Source organism: Odocoileus virginianus, chromosome 6, assembly GCF_023699985.2.
Source record: "Odocoileus virginianus isolate 20LAN1187 ecotype Illinois chromosome 6, Ovbor_1.2, whole genome shotgun sequence".
In the NCBI taxonomy this organism is placed as follows: Eukaryota; Metazoa; Chordata; class Mammalia; order Artiodactyla; family Cervidae; genus Odocoileus; species Odocoileus virginianus.
The window spans coordinates 74,790,016-74,807,060 of NC_069679.1; the positions used below are offsets into that span (position 1 = coordinate 74,790,016).

The 17,045-nt window shown below is 50.5% G+C and overlaps 1 protein-coding gene across 1 annotated transcript in view; it reads left to right on the forward strand.

The window, feature by feature from the left end:
• The window catches only part of ESRRB (estrogen related receptor beta), a 55,231-nt gene that overhangs the window by 12,098 nt on the left and 26,088 nt on the right, over positions 1 to 17,045 (forward strand). Inside the window, exon 2 of the mRNA XM_020892317.2 lies at positions 7,404 to 7,520. Coding sequence (XP_020747976.1) covers positions 7,404 to 7,520 — 117 coding nt within the window. The remainder of the gene's footprint in view (positions 1 to 7,403; positions 7,521 to 17,045) is intronic.

A 17,045-nucleotide genomic window follows, 5' to 3' on the forward strand; every position in this document is an offset into this window, starting at 1 on the left:
GAATACTGGAGTGGGTTGCCATCTCCTTCTCCAGGGAATCCCTGAGTACAGTGTTTTTACCTTCTCAAGTCAATAGTATACTGACAATTGCTTATAGAGGTTTTAATACTCTGCTTGTCTTGGTTTCTTTCCATATACTTTTCCTGCTGCTCATTCTGGTTAATTTTTATAGTGAAGGCTTTCCCAAAATGTAGTGATAATCCTTGGCCAGTAGGGATTAGAAAGTATAGAAGGAGTTCTCCTTTGGCTTATTTTTATCTGCTGCTCTTTCCTCTGATGCTGTTTCTTCTTTCCATCTTCAGGTTGGGGAGCAGGAGGTGGAGGATGGGAGTGGTGGGTGGAGTGTCCATCTGGCTGCTAGGATTCTGGAAGTAGGCTTGGGCAGTGAAGCTGAGTAGTCTCACTGTTTGGTATGCAATATTCAGTCATCCTCTTTTCAGCTTCAGCTTCCCTCTGCTCTCAGCTGAGCCTCATGTTCCCGAGTCTCGATTCTCTTGCTTATGATCTCTAGAGATTATGTTGGTTTCTCTTGTGCAGGCTGTGGGGAGATTCTTGGTGGCCACATGAAGTGGTGCTCTTTAAATACAGTTCAGTTCAGTCGCTCAGTCGTGTCTGACTCTTTGCCACCCCATGGACTGCAGCACACCATGCCTCCCTGTCCAACACCAACTCCCAGAGTCTACCCAAACCCATGTCCATCAAGTCGGTGATGCCATCCAACCATTCTTTTTTTTTTTTTTTTAATTAGTTGGAGGCTAATTACTTCACAATATTGTAGTGGTTTTTGTCATACATTGACATGAATCAGCCAACCATTCTTATTCTTAAATACAGACTTCCAGCAAATTCCCTTTTTCAATCCTAAACCTCCCTCCATCTTCTGCTGTGTTTTCAACACCTGAGGCTTTTGAGGTCCTGTGGTACAAAAGGCTTATTTCTTATCTGGAATCCCCTCTGGCTTCTTTGGTTTCAGTGGTGCTCTTTAAATACTTCCTTCATTCTTCGGTGATAGTTCTCACTCCCTGACTGCCCTTGACTGGGCTCTTGGGAAGGCCTGCAGAATTAAGTGTCAGTGCGTGTCATGAGCCAGAGGTCCGGTGAGGCATTTTGCACAGGAAAGTTAATACCATCTCTCCAGGGTCAGTGTGGGGGTAGAGAGACTGGAAGTGAGTGAGTGATAGTCGCTTAGTCGTGTCTGACTCTTTGCGACCCCGTGCACTGTAGCCCGCCGGGCTCCTCTGTCCATGGAATTCTCCAGCAAAAATACTGCAGTGGGTTGCCATTTCCTCCTCCAAAGAGAGACTGTAAAGGACATGGAAATAAGAGGAGGCAAGTGAAGGGGCTTCCCTGGCAGTCCAGTGGTTAAGACTCTGCAGTTCCATTGGAGGGGGCACAGGTGCAGTCCTTGGTCGGGGAACTAAGAGCCCATATGCCAAATGGCACAACCAAAAAAAGGAGGCAAGTACATTAAAGGTGAGACAAGAGGTGACGGTCGTGGAAGCGAGCTGCAGCAGAAGGGGAACGAGGCAGGAAATATCAGGCAAGTAGGATGAAAAAGACCTTAGACCTAACAGAGAGAGATGCATCGATGATGCCCTCTCAGTTTCTGACCCAGGTGGCAGGTGGCTTAGTGATGGCTTTGCTGAGACAAGGGATAGAGTACGAGCAAGTCTGGGTGAGGATGGGTTCAGCTGGAGGAAGTATGAGAAATTCACAGGAATTCCAGATGGAGGGATCCGGCAGGCAGGTAGATGTAAGAGTTTGATGCTGCCTTGTCCTTGCCAATTACGTCAGCTGAAGCCAGCGGCATGAATCAGATCATCAGCTGGAGGGCAAGGAGGAGGGAAGGGTGGAGAGCTGAAGACCCTGCCGAGATGGCAGGGATAATCTCTGTCCCTCAGGAGTCATATAAATGAGGGAGTGGGACCAGCCCAGCCCATCACTCCAGAGCTGAAGACGGTGGCCATTCAGGCTCTGATGTCAGCCAGCAGACTCAGAGCCCATAAATTCCTCAAGAACTGTTTATCTAAGCCCTCCAGCCCCCCATCCCTGAGCCCTGGGAGAGGACTTACCCGCTTTTCTGCAACTGTTTAAGAACAGCTGATGGGGTTGCCCCTGGGCTTTTCCATCTCCTGGGCACAAAGAGAGTTGATAGTGGAGGGTCCCCCTTCACCTCGAGGTCTTACTGAAAATCCAGATCGCTCCTGTCTCCCTCCCACAGGCACACACACAATATTAGCTCTGAGGTCTATCCACGGGAGACCCGGTCCTCATGTTCCTAGTTGTCAGAGTGGGCGGCTGGCCTCAGGTCTGACACCCAGAAAGGGGTCACCCTGGAGTCCTCTGTCTACATGTACCCTGACAGCCCTGATGGATGTAAAAATGAGCATGTTCACTTTGATTGCTTGCTGCCCAGTGTGTGCACTTCACCAAGCCCTTGATGTGCTTTCTGTCCTTGAATCCAAAGGACTTTAGGAGATGGGAACATACTGTGCCCATTTGACAGATGAGAAAACTGGGGCCCAGAGAAGTCGAGTGATTTTTGCCGGAGGTGGAGTCTGCATGCGCCTATGCTGGGCACACTCCCAAGTTAGAATGCTGAATTTATGCTAGATGCTGGCCGTGTCCCTGTCCTGGGAGAGCCCACCCCCAACCCTGCCACCCTTCAGCCATGATGAGTGTGTGTATGTGAGTGTGAGTGTGTGTGTGTGTGTGTGTGTGTGTGTATGTGTATGTGTGTCCCTCCCAGCTCCTGTGCTCTCCTAGACGGCCCTCCAGAGACCACAGGAATTCTGATGAATTAATCTCATCACTTTATCGAGAAGGCACTTACCGAAATTACAAGGCAAGGCCACCAGCCTGGGTTTGCTGGCAGCCAGCCGCTGGGGCCATAAAACAAATTGAAGGGAACAAAAATAAATAAATAAAACTAGATTTCTCTCTTTCTCTCTCTCTCTCTCTCTCACACACACACACACATACACACAGGGTCAAGAACATCTCTAGGTTCTTGTTGTTAATGCTTAGTCTCTTGTCAAGGGAGTACACCGGTACCAAATCAACAGACACTTATTGACCCCAGGCTAGAGTGACAACCCCGAGAAACCCAAGACCTGTCCTTCAAGGGATTGACAGGGCTGGCTGAGGGGCTGAGACCAGTAAATGCAAACACCTAGCTGCCTGGAAGTGACATCTCAAGGTGGCCCGAGTCCCCATGCCCCAGGCCCCATGAGCACACAGCCCAGTGGAGCAAAGCAGAACCAAAGCCTCAACCTTTTCATTATTAGGAAGGGGAGGTGTTCACTTGCAGCATTGTTGGGAAGTGAAAGATTCAGCATATGAAAAGCAGAACTGCAGCCGCTTCATAACGCCTACTGTGTGCCAGCACGGAGACTATGGGGAGGAGTGGTCTGGGAGGAGGAGACAGTGGTGATCCGGGTGATGGACAGAAGGAGCACCTTCCCACGGGGCGTGAGGCAAGGAGGTGGAAGGAACAGGGTGGGCTTGTTCTAAGGCGCAAAGGCCTGGGGGCCTAGGAGGTCCCTGAGATCCAGGAACTGATAGTCTCATAGAGCAGTAGGGAAGGTGAGGCTGGAGGTGATGTGGGGGAGTGGGCTAGAGGCCAGGGACAAATTCTGCAGAGCCTTCTAAGCCAGGACAGATAATTGGCTTATGTATGGGGTTTCCTTCTTTCTTTCTGTCTTTTTCACAATGTGTTAATTTCTGCCATACAGCAAAGTGATTGTTATACATAAATATATCCTTTTTCAGATTCTTTTCCATTATAGGTTATTACAGGGTATTGAATATATTCCTTTGGGCTATACCCAGGTCCTTGTTATCTGTTTTATATATACCAGTTTGTTATCTGTTCCTCCCAAGCTCCTAATTTATCCCTTCCCTGTTTCTCTTTTAAGTTTATCATGCTTATGTGAATATTGAAATTATTTCCCCTGAAGTTACACAAGTTACCTATGAGATGATTAGGGTCAGGTCATAGAAGGGAGGGGCACGCAGGCCCTTTCTTCTCTTTACCTCCTGTCCTCCACAGAGGATGACCTCAGGACCCCCTCCCCACAGAAAGATGGTGCTGGCTGGACTTAACAATGAGAAAGAGAGGGATTTCCCTGGTGGTCTAGTAGTTAAGATTTTATGCTTCCAATACAGGGGGCACAGGTTCGATCCCTGGTTGGGGAACTGGGATCCCGCATGCTGTATATTGGAGCCAAAAAAAAAAATAAAAAAGAATGAGAGGGATCTGTAAGGTGCTCCACGCAAATAGACATCTGTGAGCTTCAGTTTTCTTACTGGTGAGAAATGAGGCTCAGAGTCCTCACTGAGCTGTGGTGAGTACTCTGTATATTAGGCACCTTGTAATTGGGACTCAGTAATGTCATTACTTGGGGGGGAGGGGGCTTCCCTGGTGGCTCAGGCAATAATGAATCTGCCTACAATGCAGGAGACCTGGGTTCAATCCCTGGGTCGAGAAGATCCCCTGGAGAAGGAAATGGCAACCCACTCCAGTATTCTTGTCTGAAGAATCCCATGGACGGAGGAACCTGGTGGGTTACAATCCATGGGGTCGCTAAGAGTCAGACACGGCTGACCGAGTTTCACTCATTCAATGTCATTACTCAAAGCATTTTTTGGTGGTAGAAATGGTTCATGCTTGTTCTCCAAAAATCCAATAGTAAGTGGTTTCCAAATGCAACGTGTCACAGTGGATGACACAGGGGACTCATGGGGAGACTGAGACCTCAGTCCCCACTTCCTCTAGACCACCTCAGTTACTGGGTTGGTGCAGGGGCCTGTCTGAGGTCCTCAAGCTCCTTGTGGGGTGCAGGGGTGGCACAGGGGCTCTGTGTGGCCTCGGGTAGCTCACGTCCACTCCCTGGGTCTCAGTTTCTTGATCTGTGAAATGGGGCACTGGTGGGTCCCAGAGGGTCATCGTGAGGATGGAGGGAGCACATAGTAGGTGCACAATAAAGGTGGCTATTTATTACTGCTAAAATGGAGGGGTTATGTGTGGGAGATTCCGAGGACAGGCAGGCCTGGGAGTTGCCCTTTTAAGCCCTATCATGGGCTGGGTGTGGCCTTTCAGAGGCTGCTCTTTGCTGGGCAAGCTGGGTTCCAGAGGAAGATTCTGGCAGGTGGTGATGATGGGCATTACTTATCCCTGCTCCATGAGGAGGTGGCACCCGGGTAGGGGTGGGAACAGAGGGTTTGTACCAGTTCAGAGTCTGTTCTCTGAAAACCAGACTCAAGCAGACTGCACCAACTGGGAAGGGGACGGGTGCTGAGGAGGCAAAATAAACACAGAACAGCTCTTCGGTCCACTGCGGGCCCCCGCGCCCCCCCTGGCGGTCCACTGCAGCCCCCCCCGCGGCCCCCTGCGGGCCCCCGTGGCCCGCCATCCTATACTGTATCTTCCTCGTGCCTGTCTCCAGCCCCATCCCCTTTCCTTAGGCCTCGAGGCTTGTTACGGCTGCACAGTGCACATTTGTGAGATGAATGAGGACTGGGGAGGGTGTTCAGGACAGAGGCTGCACCCCAACATTAGAAAGGCAGCTCCACAGACTGCCCTGGTGGCCCAGGGGTTAAGACTTCATGCTTCCAGTCCAGGGAGCATGAGTTGGATCCCTGGTTGGGGAACTAAGATCCTACATGTCAGGGGAAGTGGCCAAAAAATAAATAAATATAAGAACTGATGCCAAAAAATTCATGATGAGCAAAAAAATAATAATAAGAAGAAGAAAGGCAGCTGCAGCCTCTCACAATCATGCTGTCAGCCCTCCTGGGAAGAGGCCTGGAAGAGGAATAGTGACCTTCCCAGAGCATTTGAAAATCAGTTGATTGTCTCAGAAGGTAAAGAGTCTGTCTGCAATGCGGGAGACCAGGGTTCAATCCCGGGTCGGGAAGATCCCCTGGAGGAGGGAATGACAACCCACTCCAGTAGTCTTGCCTGGAGAATCCCAATGGGCAGAGGAGCCTGGCAGGCTACAGTCCATGGGGTCGTGAAGGAGTCAGACACTTTCACTTTCATCTTGAGCAAGACTTATACAGTTCCATGGCTCAGAACCACTCTGGAAACCTCCAGTTTCTCATCTGTAAACTGGGGATGGTGTGAGCACCTATTTCATGGAATTGCTATGAGTGTTTGGTAGGTCGTTCTTTCTGCAGGTTTGTCTTGCCTGGCTTCTTTGCGGCAGGAGCTGATTTCAGGCCATCGCGATGACGTGAACAGCACACCTTGTCTTTTCAGGGCTCGCAGCCTCCACGGCACGGGGCCAGGTTCATGGAACTCATCATTATCACCCATTTAAGGGGTGACATGGAAAATTAACCTCAAATTCCCTCTGCAGCGAGGAACTGTGCTTATAAATTCACCAGCTTCCATTGAATCATGCTTTACAATTTTTAAAGCAGGTTTACATCCACGGTCTTGCTTGATCCTTCATTTAGCAGTTATTACAACTGTTTTGCAGATGAGGAAACTGTGACTCGGTGAGAGAGAGAAAAGTGATTTTTCTCAAGGTCAGCCAAGCTGGGTGGCCTGGGCCTCGGCCGTGGGATGTGGGAGGCAGGCCCCTGGCTCCTATGGGCTCAGAGCTGCCAAGAAGCTTTTCCCATGAGTTGGGGCCCAGGCTGGAGGGCAGAGGGCCGGTCAGCAGTGGGATAAACTTTCCCTGCCTTGGATAAAACGTCAGCTCAGTGAGTTTTGAGGTCCCAGGTCGTGGTGGCTTCAAGACTGTGGGTGACCAGGGCTTCCCTGGTGACATAGTGGATGACAGTCCATCTGGCGGTGCAGGGGACATGGATTCAAGCCATGGTCTAGGAGGATTCCACGTGCTGCGGAGCACCTAAGTCCGCGAGCTACAACTACTGAGCCCATGCGCCAGAACGACTGAGGCCCATGGGCCTAGAGCCTGTGCTCTGCAATAAGAGAAAGCCATCTCACACGCCCACGGCCATGAGAAGTCTGCACCGCAACTAGGGAGTAGCCCCCGCTGGCCTCAACTAGAGAAACCCATGCAGCAATGGAGACCCAGCGCAGCCATAAATAAATAGCGCACTGCGTGCGTGTCAAAAAAAATTTTTTTTTAATTAAAAGAAACTTCACATCTGTGCTGAGCTTGTTTGAAACTAGGTGACTGCTCTTCAAAGCTGTGACTGCCTGGCTGACCTGACCTCTGGCCCTGGGGTCTCTGTGTTTAAGAGAGGTGGAAACACCCTGAAAAGTGCCTCGGAGCACTTCATCCTTTGAAAGCCATTGCTCCGTGGGGACCTCGGGGGTGGTGGGGGGGAGCGGTGAGCTGGTCAGTGAATTCCCGTCTAGCCTGTGGCTGGTGGGTAGGAGCGGCGGGCCCGGATGCACCCGGCAACACTTCTGTGTCTGCTTCCAGGCAACATCGAGTACAGCTGCCCGGCCACCAACGAGTGTGAGATCACGAAACGGAGGCGCAAGTCCTGCCAGGCCTGTCGCTTCATGAAATGCCTCAAAGTGGGGATGTTGAAGGAAGGTAAGAGCCCCCCTTTGGCCACACGGGGCCAAGCCGAGGCCCGGGTCCCAGGCGAGCTCGCCTTTCCCTGGCGAGGCTCAGACCCCCCGGGAGATGCCAGCAAGCCCTGGACGCGCTCCCCGGGCAGCGCCCAGACACAGGTCTCTCCCTGCAGCCCAGGTGAAGGCCCCATCCCCGGGGTTGCTATCTCACCCACCCTGCAGGCAGATGTGCAGCCCCCCAGCCTCTGCAGAGCTCTCCACAACCTCGGGAGTGGGGTTTGGGAAGCAGGGGGTTGGAAATTCTCCACCAAGGGTCCTCTGGGGAATCACAGCCCCACTTGGCCCTTAGAAAGCTGGCTTGGTGCTGCTGGGAAAGGCTCTCCTCGGGAACAAGCACCCTCTCTCTCCTCCCGGGGAATGAAGGCTTGAGATGCTCAGTGGCCTATGTAGTGTGGGGGTGCAGAGACTTTAAGGCCAAGGATGACTAGTCCGTGCTCTTCACCTGCCAGGGTCAGCTTCTGCTTCGGCAGCTGCCCCGGACGTGGCCGTCACCTGGCGAGTGTGTTCCTCCGCCCCTGTCCCCTGCCCTCCCCCTTTCCTTCCTCTGTCCTGTGCCTCTTTCTCCTCTAGCACCGCGCCATCCAACGCGGCAGCACGAGCCACGCTTTCTAAGTCTAAAACACACCCCAGACTCCGAAGACTTACCAGGATGGTAAAAAGGCCTGTGAAATATGGCAGTAATAATTTTTAAAATGATTACGTGTTGAGATGATGACAATCCGGGTATACTGGGTTAAACAAAACATATTATGACATTGACATCACCAGCTTCTTTTTAACCTTCTTTAGGGTGGCAAGTAGAAAATTTAAAGTGACTGTGCTTCTCATTATTAGGACAGCATGGCTCTTGGTCTCTCCACCACCTTCTCCGTCCACCTGCTCAGGCTGATGACGCTCACTGAGTAGCATACTTGGAAATGGGATGTGTGTGTCTGTGTGTGTGTGTCTGTGTCTGTGTGTGTGTGCGTCTGTGTGTTTCTTTCCTTCCACCGCTTTCAAGGGGACAGTTCTTACAGATTAGCTTTTATGATGTAGGGCCCTGGGATCCTTCCAGAAAAGGGAGGAGGCAGGAAAAAAAGTGTGTGATGATGATCAGATGATCTGATCCTGAGGGGCTAGGAGGGAAGGGGACTGGAATGCAGGCCCTCGCTGGGAGAGGCTTCTACAGCCCAGCCTTGAGGAGCCCAAGGCCCTTCTCCCAGCCTCTTTGAGGGCCCAAATTTAAGGTGCTTTGTCAGTAGGATGACTTGGACACTGTTGTGATGTGGAAATTGGGGATCCCTCCCTCTGTCTTCCAATCTGGGCTCCTCCTTCACCTCAGGTCAGCGCAGTTCTTCCACAACCCTGGTGTCGACATGTCTCATCAACTTTTAAACTTTTAAACTGCATGTCTTACTTGTTGCTTCATGTAAAGCTTTTGAGATGGAGAAGGCCACTCAACTCTTACTCACAGGCCAGCTGCTCTGCAAAGTGGGAGTGGAGGAATCGACCAAAAAGTCAGTCCTCTTCCTAGATTAGAAAGAGGCTGCACTGGACCTGCTGAAAGACTTGTCTATTTATTTGATTCTACCCAATTTTGGTCCACCCCTCCGTTGGGGGGTGGGGGACTCAAGCTAGTGCCTGAACCAGGTCCCCTGATTTCTGCATCAGATTCTTTCTGCTCCTCCAGAGCATCTTGGGATTCACAGATGAGGAAACTGTGAATAAATGTCCGCAGAGGCGTGCCTTAGCACTGGTCTCCTGACTTCCCTCCTGCATCCTGCTAGGAACCAACCAGAGGCTTTCTCAGCCTTGGAGAGACTCCTTGCTCTTAAGTTTGTAAGGATGTTCTGGGAAGCTGGTGTGAGGATCCTGACTCAAGCTGGGAACCAAATGTCCAGCAGCCTTTCCTGGGTGGGGTGTATAGCCTTTCTAGGCATATTTCACAGCATCTGAAGAGCTGGGAGCTGAAGGAAGCTGATTGCTGTCAATATACTGAAGAATTTGAAGGGGGACAAAACCGAGTTCTGTAAGGACTCACGCTGGTTTGAGGGGTGTGCATCCCGGAGCCCAGGGTCTGGAGCTTCCCCGTGCTCTGCTGTGTCTCCTCCCCACAGCACAGGTCAGGGTTTGGGTGGGCTGCCAGTCCCAGGGACGGAGAGATAAGGAAAAAGTGGGGATGGCCGCTCAATCCCCGGACCACCTGGCAACCCTTGAACAGAGGTTTTTTAGGGATTATTCCGTGATGGGAAGAGAGTTGGGGTACTTCCTAGTGGTCTCCAGAGAGGGGGAATGATGAGGGCGATCCACACAGGCCAGGAAGCAGATGGCCAAGGGCGCAATCCATCAACAACAGCAGCCCAGCCATTTAAGAGGAGTGAGACGGATGCTGTGTGCCCCAGGATGATGGCATGGGATGCTGGGGGGTGGGGGGAGCATGGACCTGAGATCACATGCAGAGTGGGTGTCTGAAGCTGCTGGCGGAAGCTGGGAGCATGTGTTAGGTGAGCTTCCCGGGGTCCGGCCCGAGGCCCCTCAGGAGCTTGGGCCCCAGGAGGAGGCTCGGACCCTAGAACGCTCCCCTCCCCTCCCCGGCCCTGCCCTGCCCCCACAGTTGGCGGGGGAAGGTGACACACAGGCTCCAAGGCTTCCACTTAGCTCATTGAGCTCGTCCCACGGTACCGAGCCTTGGCAGGATGCTGGGATCAGGAGCTCCACGGGGACCGGCCCCTTAGGAGGAATGTACCTTATTGCTGAGCCTGGGTCTCTGCCAGGCAGTAGCTCTTGGCAGCTGCCCTGGCTCTTGCTTTAGTTTGGGGGTGCCGTCCCCCACCCCCCTCCACCTTGGCCCCCACCATGAGCAGGGAGCCCAGGTTCCCAGAGTCAGCGCAGACCCCTGCCTCCCTCTGTCTCCTTTCAGACTCTGACCTGACCCTGAAATGCAAACTCCAGTCTTCCCCGAGATGGCCTGCCATCTTCAAGGCTCCATAGTGGGCCTCGGGTGCTGGGGAGCCAGGCTCTGGGCTCTTGGGTCTTCTGGGGGAGGGGCCCGGGGAAGTGGAGAATGGAAGGCCACCTTCCCCCTCCTCCCCACCCGTTTCCCTCTTCTATCTAGCAGCTCTGATTGCCTTTTACAGCCTTTCTTTTCTTAAGTAAAATGACCTGAGAGGTTGCCACATGATTTGGGGGGGGGGGGCACCTAGCACCTGCTAGGGAAGTCAGAAGTGGGGCTTTCTTTGGCTCAGCCTCTGCCTCGAGGCTGCTGTTGGCTCTGGAAGCTTCAGCTGTGGAACCTAGGTGATGTCCAAGGGTCTGTCTCACTTTAACCCAGTGTTTGAAAATCTGTGTCTTCAGGGAAAAGGGTAATGATTCTCTTTATAAGAAACCGAATACAAAATCTGCTCTGGGCTAGGAGTTGGTGCCCACATCCACTCCTGACTCTGAGGTGTCCTTGCCATGTCTGTTTTTTCTCACACACCTGTTTCCTCACCTGTGGAGCAGGGGTGTTGATGCTGAAACCTGTTCTCCATCACCAGGCCAAGGTGAGGCCCAGATGGGACAACTCCTTAATAAGATCCGCTGTGGGCTGGCTTTAAGAAGTCAGCTTCCCTGGCACATTAAAACAGTATTAGATTCAAAGATAATCACGTTTCGTGCTCAAGTTTTCGGCAATCTAACCACTGTGTTAGGCAGGGCATATTGGTGTCCAGTTGCCCTGATTCTCTTCCTGGATTTGCTGGCGCGAGTCTTGGAGGTGGCATCTGCCTTGGGCGGACCCCATCTGGGGTCTAAAATGAGGATGAGAGGGGCTCCCTTGGGAGGACCATGGAGACAGTCTCCCCTGATGGGCGAGGGTGTGGCCTGATGGCTCCTAAGCCAGAGAACCTGGAAAACCCTTTGCTGCATTTCATAGCACCCCACCCCCACATCTGGAAATTCAGCAAATCACCCTGCACAGATTGTCCCTGCAAACTTCTCCTTCTCCTCACCTCACTTTGCCTCCCTCAGGCCCCCAGCCTCCCAGGCCCACCCCATTTCCTCCTCCCCTCAGCCACTGGCCTGCCTTTCCCCAAGTGTTTTCTAAAAGATATTTGATTTCCGTGAAAGCTGGGCTGCCGTCCATGCAATACGCTCTCAGTCTCTTTGTGCTTGTCGGGAAGGCAGAGGGCTCCTCCAGGGATTCTGGGTAATTGGGTTAGTGGCCAACTCATGTCAGGAAATTAAAAGGCAGCCCCGATCAGGTTCCCCCTGCATGGGGTTTAATGGCTTTGTATTTATAGAGTCTCCTGCCTCTAGCCCATGCCAGAAATACCACTTCTCTGGCCCTATGAATGAAGAAAGAGGATGAGAGATGACTTGCCTTTAAAAATTCTCTTTCTTTTCTAAAATACATTAGTGTTCTGAAACAAAACAACTCTTCAGCACTTCAGAGAACAGTTTTGAACTAGAGCCCAAGAACTCTGATGGATGTTTGTATCGCCCTGAACCACTTTCCACCCTACAGGCACACATGCACAGGCACACACAGCTAGCTGATGGCTCCCAATATCTTCCCATGTGGCCTCACACCTTGGGCCACTCAGGTTTGATGACTTGATGATTCTGGTTGCGAACTGTGGATTGAATGAAGTCACAGAAGATGGTCTTGTCTGTGCTGAGCTCTTATTACTGTTCATTCAGGGCTTTGGCTCATTGGATATTTGATAACAGGTTCAATGGTCATACAGACCCTGTAAAAGCCCAGTAGCACATTTATCAATTCCTTGGGTTATTTACTTCTTAAGCCTCCCTCTCCTCCTCTGTGAAAGGGAAATGTTAATAGTGCCTGATTCATCCCCATTCACCAGGGAAAGCCCCTAGAGTTGTACCACAAAGTAAGATGTCAGTCATTGATTTGAGAGACTCCACACTGTGCTAAATCATTGATTTCTTCTGTGTTCCAGAGGGCAGTTTTGAATCTCCTATAGCCTCCCTCCCTCCCTGCTCCTTGGCTGATGACCTTGCTTCATATTTGCTTAAGAAAATAGAAGCAGTTAAGTAGGGAATTTCTAAACTTCCTGCTGTTGAATCCACAAACCTTCCCATCTTCACTCTTGTTAGAGGTATTTCTATTCCTATCAAAAGTCAGTCTCCCCACCTCTGCTCTAAATTGCATTCCTCTTTATCAGGGACTTCACTCCTATAGTATCATGTCTGCTTCCAGCCCCATCAAACCCTTCCTCACTGCTGGACCATTTTCATCAGCACAGAAACAAAATTTAATTTAAAAAACCCACAACTGTACTTAGGGCTTCCATGGTGGCTCAGCTGGTAAAGAATCCCCCTGCAATGTGGGAGACCTGGGTTCAATCCCTGGGTTGGGAAGATCTCCTGGAGAAGGGAAAGGCTACCCACTCCAGTATTCTGGCCTAGAGAATTCCGTGGACTGTATAGCCCATGGGGTTGCAAAGAGTTGGACACAACTGAGCGACTTGCACTTTCGCAACTGTACTTTGATCCAAACTTTATCTCTGTTCAGCTATTGCTATCTTACCCTGCTGCCTTTCTCAATAAAACTTTCCTGAAGAGTTGACAGCACTTACTATATCCATCCACTTTAAAAATAAAAACAAACAAAAACAAGCAAAACAGTCCCATAAAAAGTAAGCATTGAGTAGATCCAGAAAAATACTTACAGTATATTATGTTAGTTATGTCTAAACTTCTATACAAAGAGACTGCCTCCCTCAAAACAAAATTCTCAGACTTAAGCAAGATGAAATTTTAATTCTTTCTCATCAAATAAAATAGTCGAGAGAGTCAGGGGTGATCCAGGACTGTTTAGGTAGCTTTACCATCCTTAGCAAGTGGCTTCCACTTGTGGACCCAGTTATCCCCATCTCCAGACAACCAAAAGGAAGAAAACCCTACGTCAAATCATCCCAATGGCAGGAGCCAGATTGGAACAAGTTCCTTCCATTTACAACCCATTGGTGGAATCTAGTCACATGGCCACACATCTGTGCTAGGATGTCTGGGAATTGTAGTCTTTAGCTGGGACTACCATGTGTCCAACTAAAACTGTGTCAGTATGGAAAAAGAAAAGAACATATCTTAAAGGACATGCATTGTTATTGGCCAAAAACACACGTAAAGTAGGGAAAATACTGGTACTGTCCATGCTGTGTAAGAAAAAAATTTTACCTTTACTTTTGAGGTTCCCTCTGTGTCTGAGCCCGCATTCATTACTTTCAAGGGCAACTATTATCCTGATTTCACATTATTTTTCCTTGCCTTTCTTTGTAGTTTTATCATAGGTTTGTATCTTGAATCATATCGTGTTTTTAGTTTTAAATGAAGTTATGCTATATATATTCTTCTGCATCTTGGTTATTTTAGTTAGTATTTCTGAGATGAATGCTTCTAGTTGTGTGGTTCTGTAATTCATTTATTTTCATTTCTGTATTATAGGAGTCAGCTGGATACATACATCTGGCTTTGTGGGCCAAAAGGTCTCTGTCTGTTTAACTCTGCTGTTGTAATGTGAACACAGCCATAGACAATATGCTGTTCTTGTCGTTCAGTTGCACAGTTGTGTCCAACTCTTTGTGACTCCACAGACTGCAGCACACTAGGCTTCCCTGTCCTTTACCATCTCCCGGAGCTTGCCCAAACTCATGTCCATTGAGTCAGTGATGCCATCCAACCATCTCATCTACTGTCATCCCCTTCTCCTCCCGCCCTCAATGTTTCCCAGCACAGGGCTGTGCTCCGTGAGGTGCTTATCTGAGCCTGTCCCCAATTTTTCCATATATTCTGTCCATTAGTCATTTTTGCATTTGTTGGTATTATAAAAATCTCATTTATAGCTTTCTTCTCTTTATGGAGTCCTTTGATGGACAGAAGTTAGTGATTTTAGTAAATTGGATGTATCAGTCTTTTCCTTTATGGCTTGCACTTCTGTGTCAATTTAAAAAAAAACAAACACATTTTCTTAACCTGCTACTATAAAGATGCATTCCTAATCTGTCTTCCCCATGTTGGTCTGGGGGGGGGGGGGGGGGCGGAATCTAGTCTCCTTGGTTATACAGGAATTCATTCTGTTTTAAAAGATGTATTTAGCTGTGTTGGGTCTCGGCTGTGGTATGTGAGATAGCCGTTGCATCGTGTGGGATCTTTTACTGTGGTTCACGGGCTCTCTAGCTCTGTCGTGTGGGCTCCAACGCGCCTGGGCTTCAGTAGCTGTGGCACGCACACTCTCTAGTTGTGGCTCAGGCTTCGGAGTGCACAAGCTCAGTAGTTGCAGTGAGCGGGCTTGGTTGCTCCAGAGCACATGGAATCCTAGTTCCCTAACCAGGGGTCAAACCCTTGTCCCCTGCATTGCATGGCAGAGTCTTAACCACTAGGTCACCAGGGAAGTCCCAGGAATTCCTTCTAAGAAGCCCAGTCCAACTCATTGTAGATACCTTGGCCAGTAGCCTAGAAAGAAAGTGAAGTCGCTCAGTCGTATCTGACTCTTTATGACCCCATGGACTGTAGCTACCAGGCTCCTCCGTCCGTGGGATTTTCTAGGCAAGGATCCTGGAGCGAGTTGCCATTTCCTGCTCCAGGAGAGCTTCCCGACCCAGGGATTAAACCCCAGGTCTCCCCTATTGAACCCCAGGTAGGCAGATGCTTTACCATCTGAGCCACCAGGGAAGCCACCAGTAGCCTACAGCCTGTCCTCAGCTGGGGAGAAGAGGAAGGGATTGCAAAGAGAGACTGGGCTGAAACAGCTTTTCCTGGTTTGGTGTTCAGTTTTACTTCTTGGTAGCTGGGAATGCAAGGATAACTCAGCCTTGCTGAAATGTCCTTGGGGACATAGTGCTCTGGGTGGGAAGGGTCTGGAGGAGAGAGCAGCCAGAGAGTGGACACTTCTTTAAAAGGCAGAAGGCAAGGACCTCATCACCCAGTAGCATCTTACCCACTCTGGAGCAGCTGGCACAAGCCCTGGAGTACTGGGCGGCATGTGTGTTTATCCACCTGCAAGGTTTCATTCTCTGAGCTTGAAGGGGGCCAAGTGCCAGGCACTCTTCGTATTATGATATGACATCAGGGTAAAAGGCAGCCCAAGATAGCTGCGCTGCCAGAGACAGCTAAGTGAGCTCACCTGTCACCCAGAAACCCCTGCAGGACAGGTGGCTGAAGGGGGCCCAGATTGTGCAGGGGCTGTGGATGAGTGTTTAGGGCATTCTGCTAGGCTGCTAGGTGGGCATCAGCACGTCCACGTGACCCACAGCCCCTGGGCCCTTTAGAGGGGGTTGCTCCTCTTTCTGGAGATGGGTCAGCTATAGTTCAGTAGAACTTATATATAGGTAGAGTCAACACCTAAGTCTTCTGGAAGGAACACTGCTTAGACAAAAGCACCGTGTAAAATAGGCTTAGTGCAGTGCTTCCCGGGCCTGGTAGGTAATCTGAGTCACTAGAGGAGTGATTGCAAAATTACCCTTTCCTGTATAGCTCCCCTGTTAACTTAGAACCAGTTGACTCAGAACCTTGAAAGGGGTTCTGTGTCGTTCAGAGGCTCTCAGGACATTCTGATGGTCGCACGGGATGGGTGGTCTCAAGTTCAGAGCAAAGATGATCCGGCTTGGAGATCAAGCTTCAGATCCTCCCTCTGACCTTTTCTGGCTGTGTGACCCTGAGAGAGTTACCTGACCTTTCTGAGCCTCGGTTTTCACTTGGGCATAGTAATAACCACGTATTGCCTCTCCCTCACTTTTGTGACACAGATCAAACAAGATGTGGAAAGAGCTTTGCAAACTGCACAGCGTTGTATACATCATTAATAAACCAAAGATGTTCAGTTGGGTGTGTGTGGGTGGGAGCGGGGTGGGTGGGGATTTCTAGGGGGAAGAGAAGAGTCTTGACGATGACAAGTTTGCAGTGTCAGGACTGGAGAAGACTCCGGCTCAGAACCCTGCCTGCATTTCCTGTGGGAAGAGAAATGTGATCCACAGTGCCTGTCACAGGGACAGGCTGTGGGCCAGGTGCGGGGCCATGCTTTCCCCAGCTTTACCTGGTTATTTTTAGTGCCTGGGATAAAAGAAAGAAACTTAAACTGCAGCCCCTCCACCCCCCAGCCCATACTCTGCTATTTTTACTTCTGAAAGGCTGGGATCTTGGCCAGCTTAGGGAGGGCATTGGAGAAGAAAGCGGGGAGTTGAGGGGTGGGGGGAGCAGGAATTATTTACTTCCATTAAGAAAAAAGTCAGAAGCCTGATCACATCAAGTCAGCAAGTGGACATCTGATCTAGGGCGCAGCAGCCGTCAGCTCTGGCTGCTCTGACGTGCCTGCGGTGGGTTGGAGAGGTCAGCAGATGGGACAGGGGCTTGGGGGAGCTCCCCCTTACCAACCTCCCCTCCAGCCCCGACACCTCCAAGCAGTTTCTTCCCAGAGCAGCCCAGCCTCTTCTTCGCCCTTTTCTGTGCCCTGAGCTGGGAAGTGGGGTTGGGCATTGCCAGTGTAGGGAGACCAGCCCAGTGA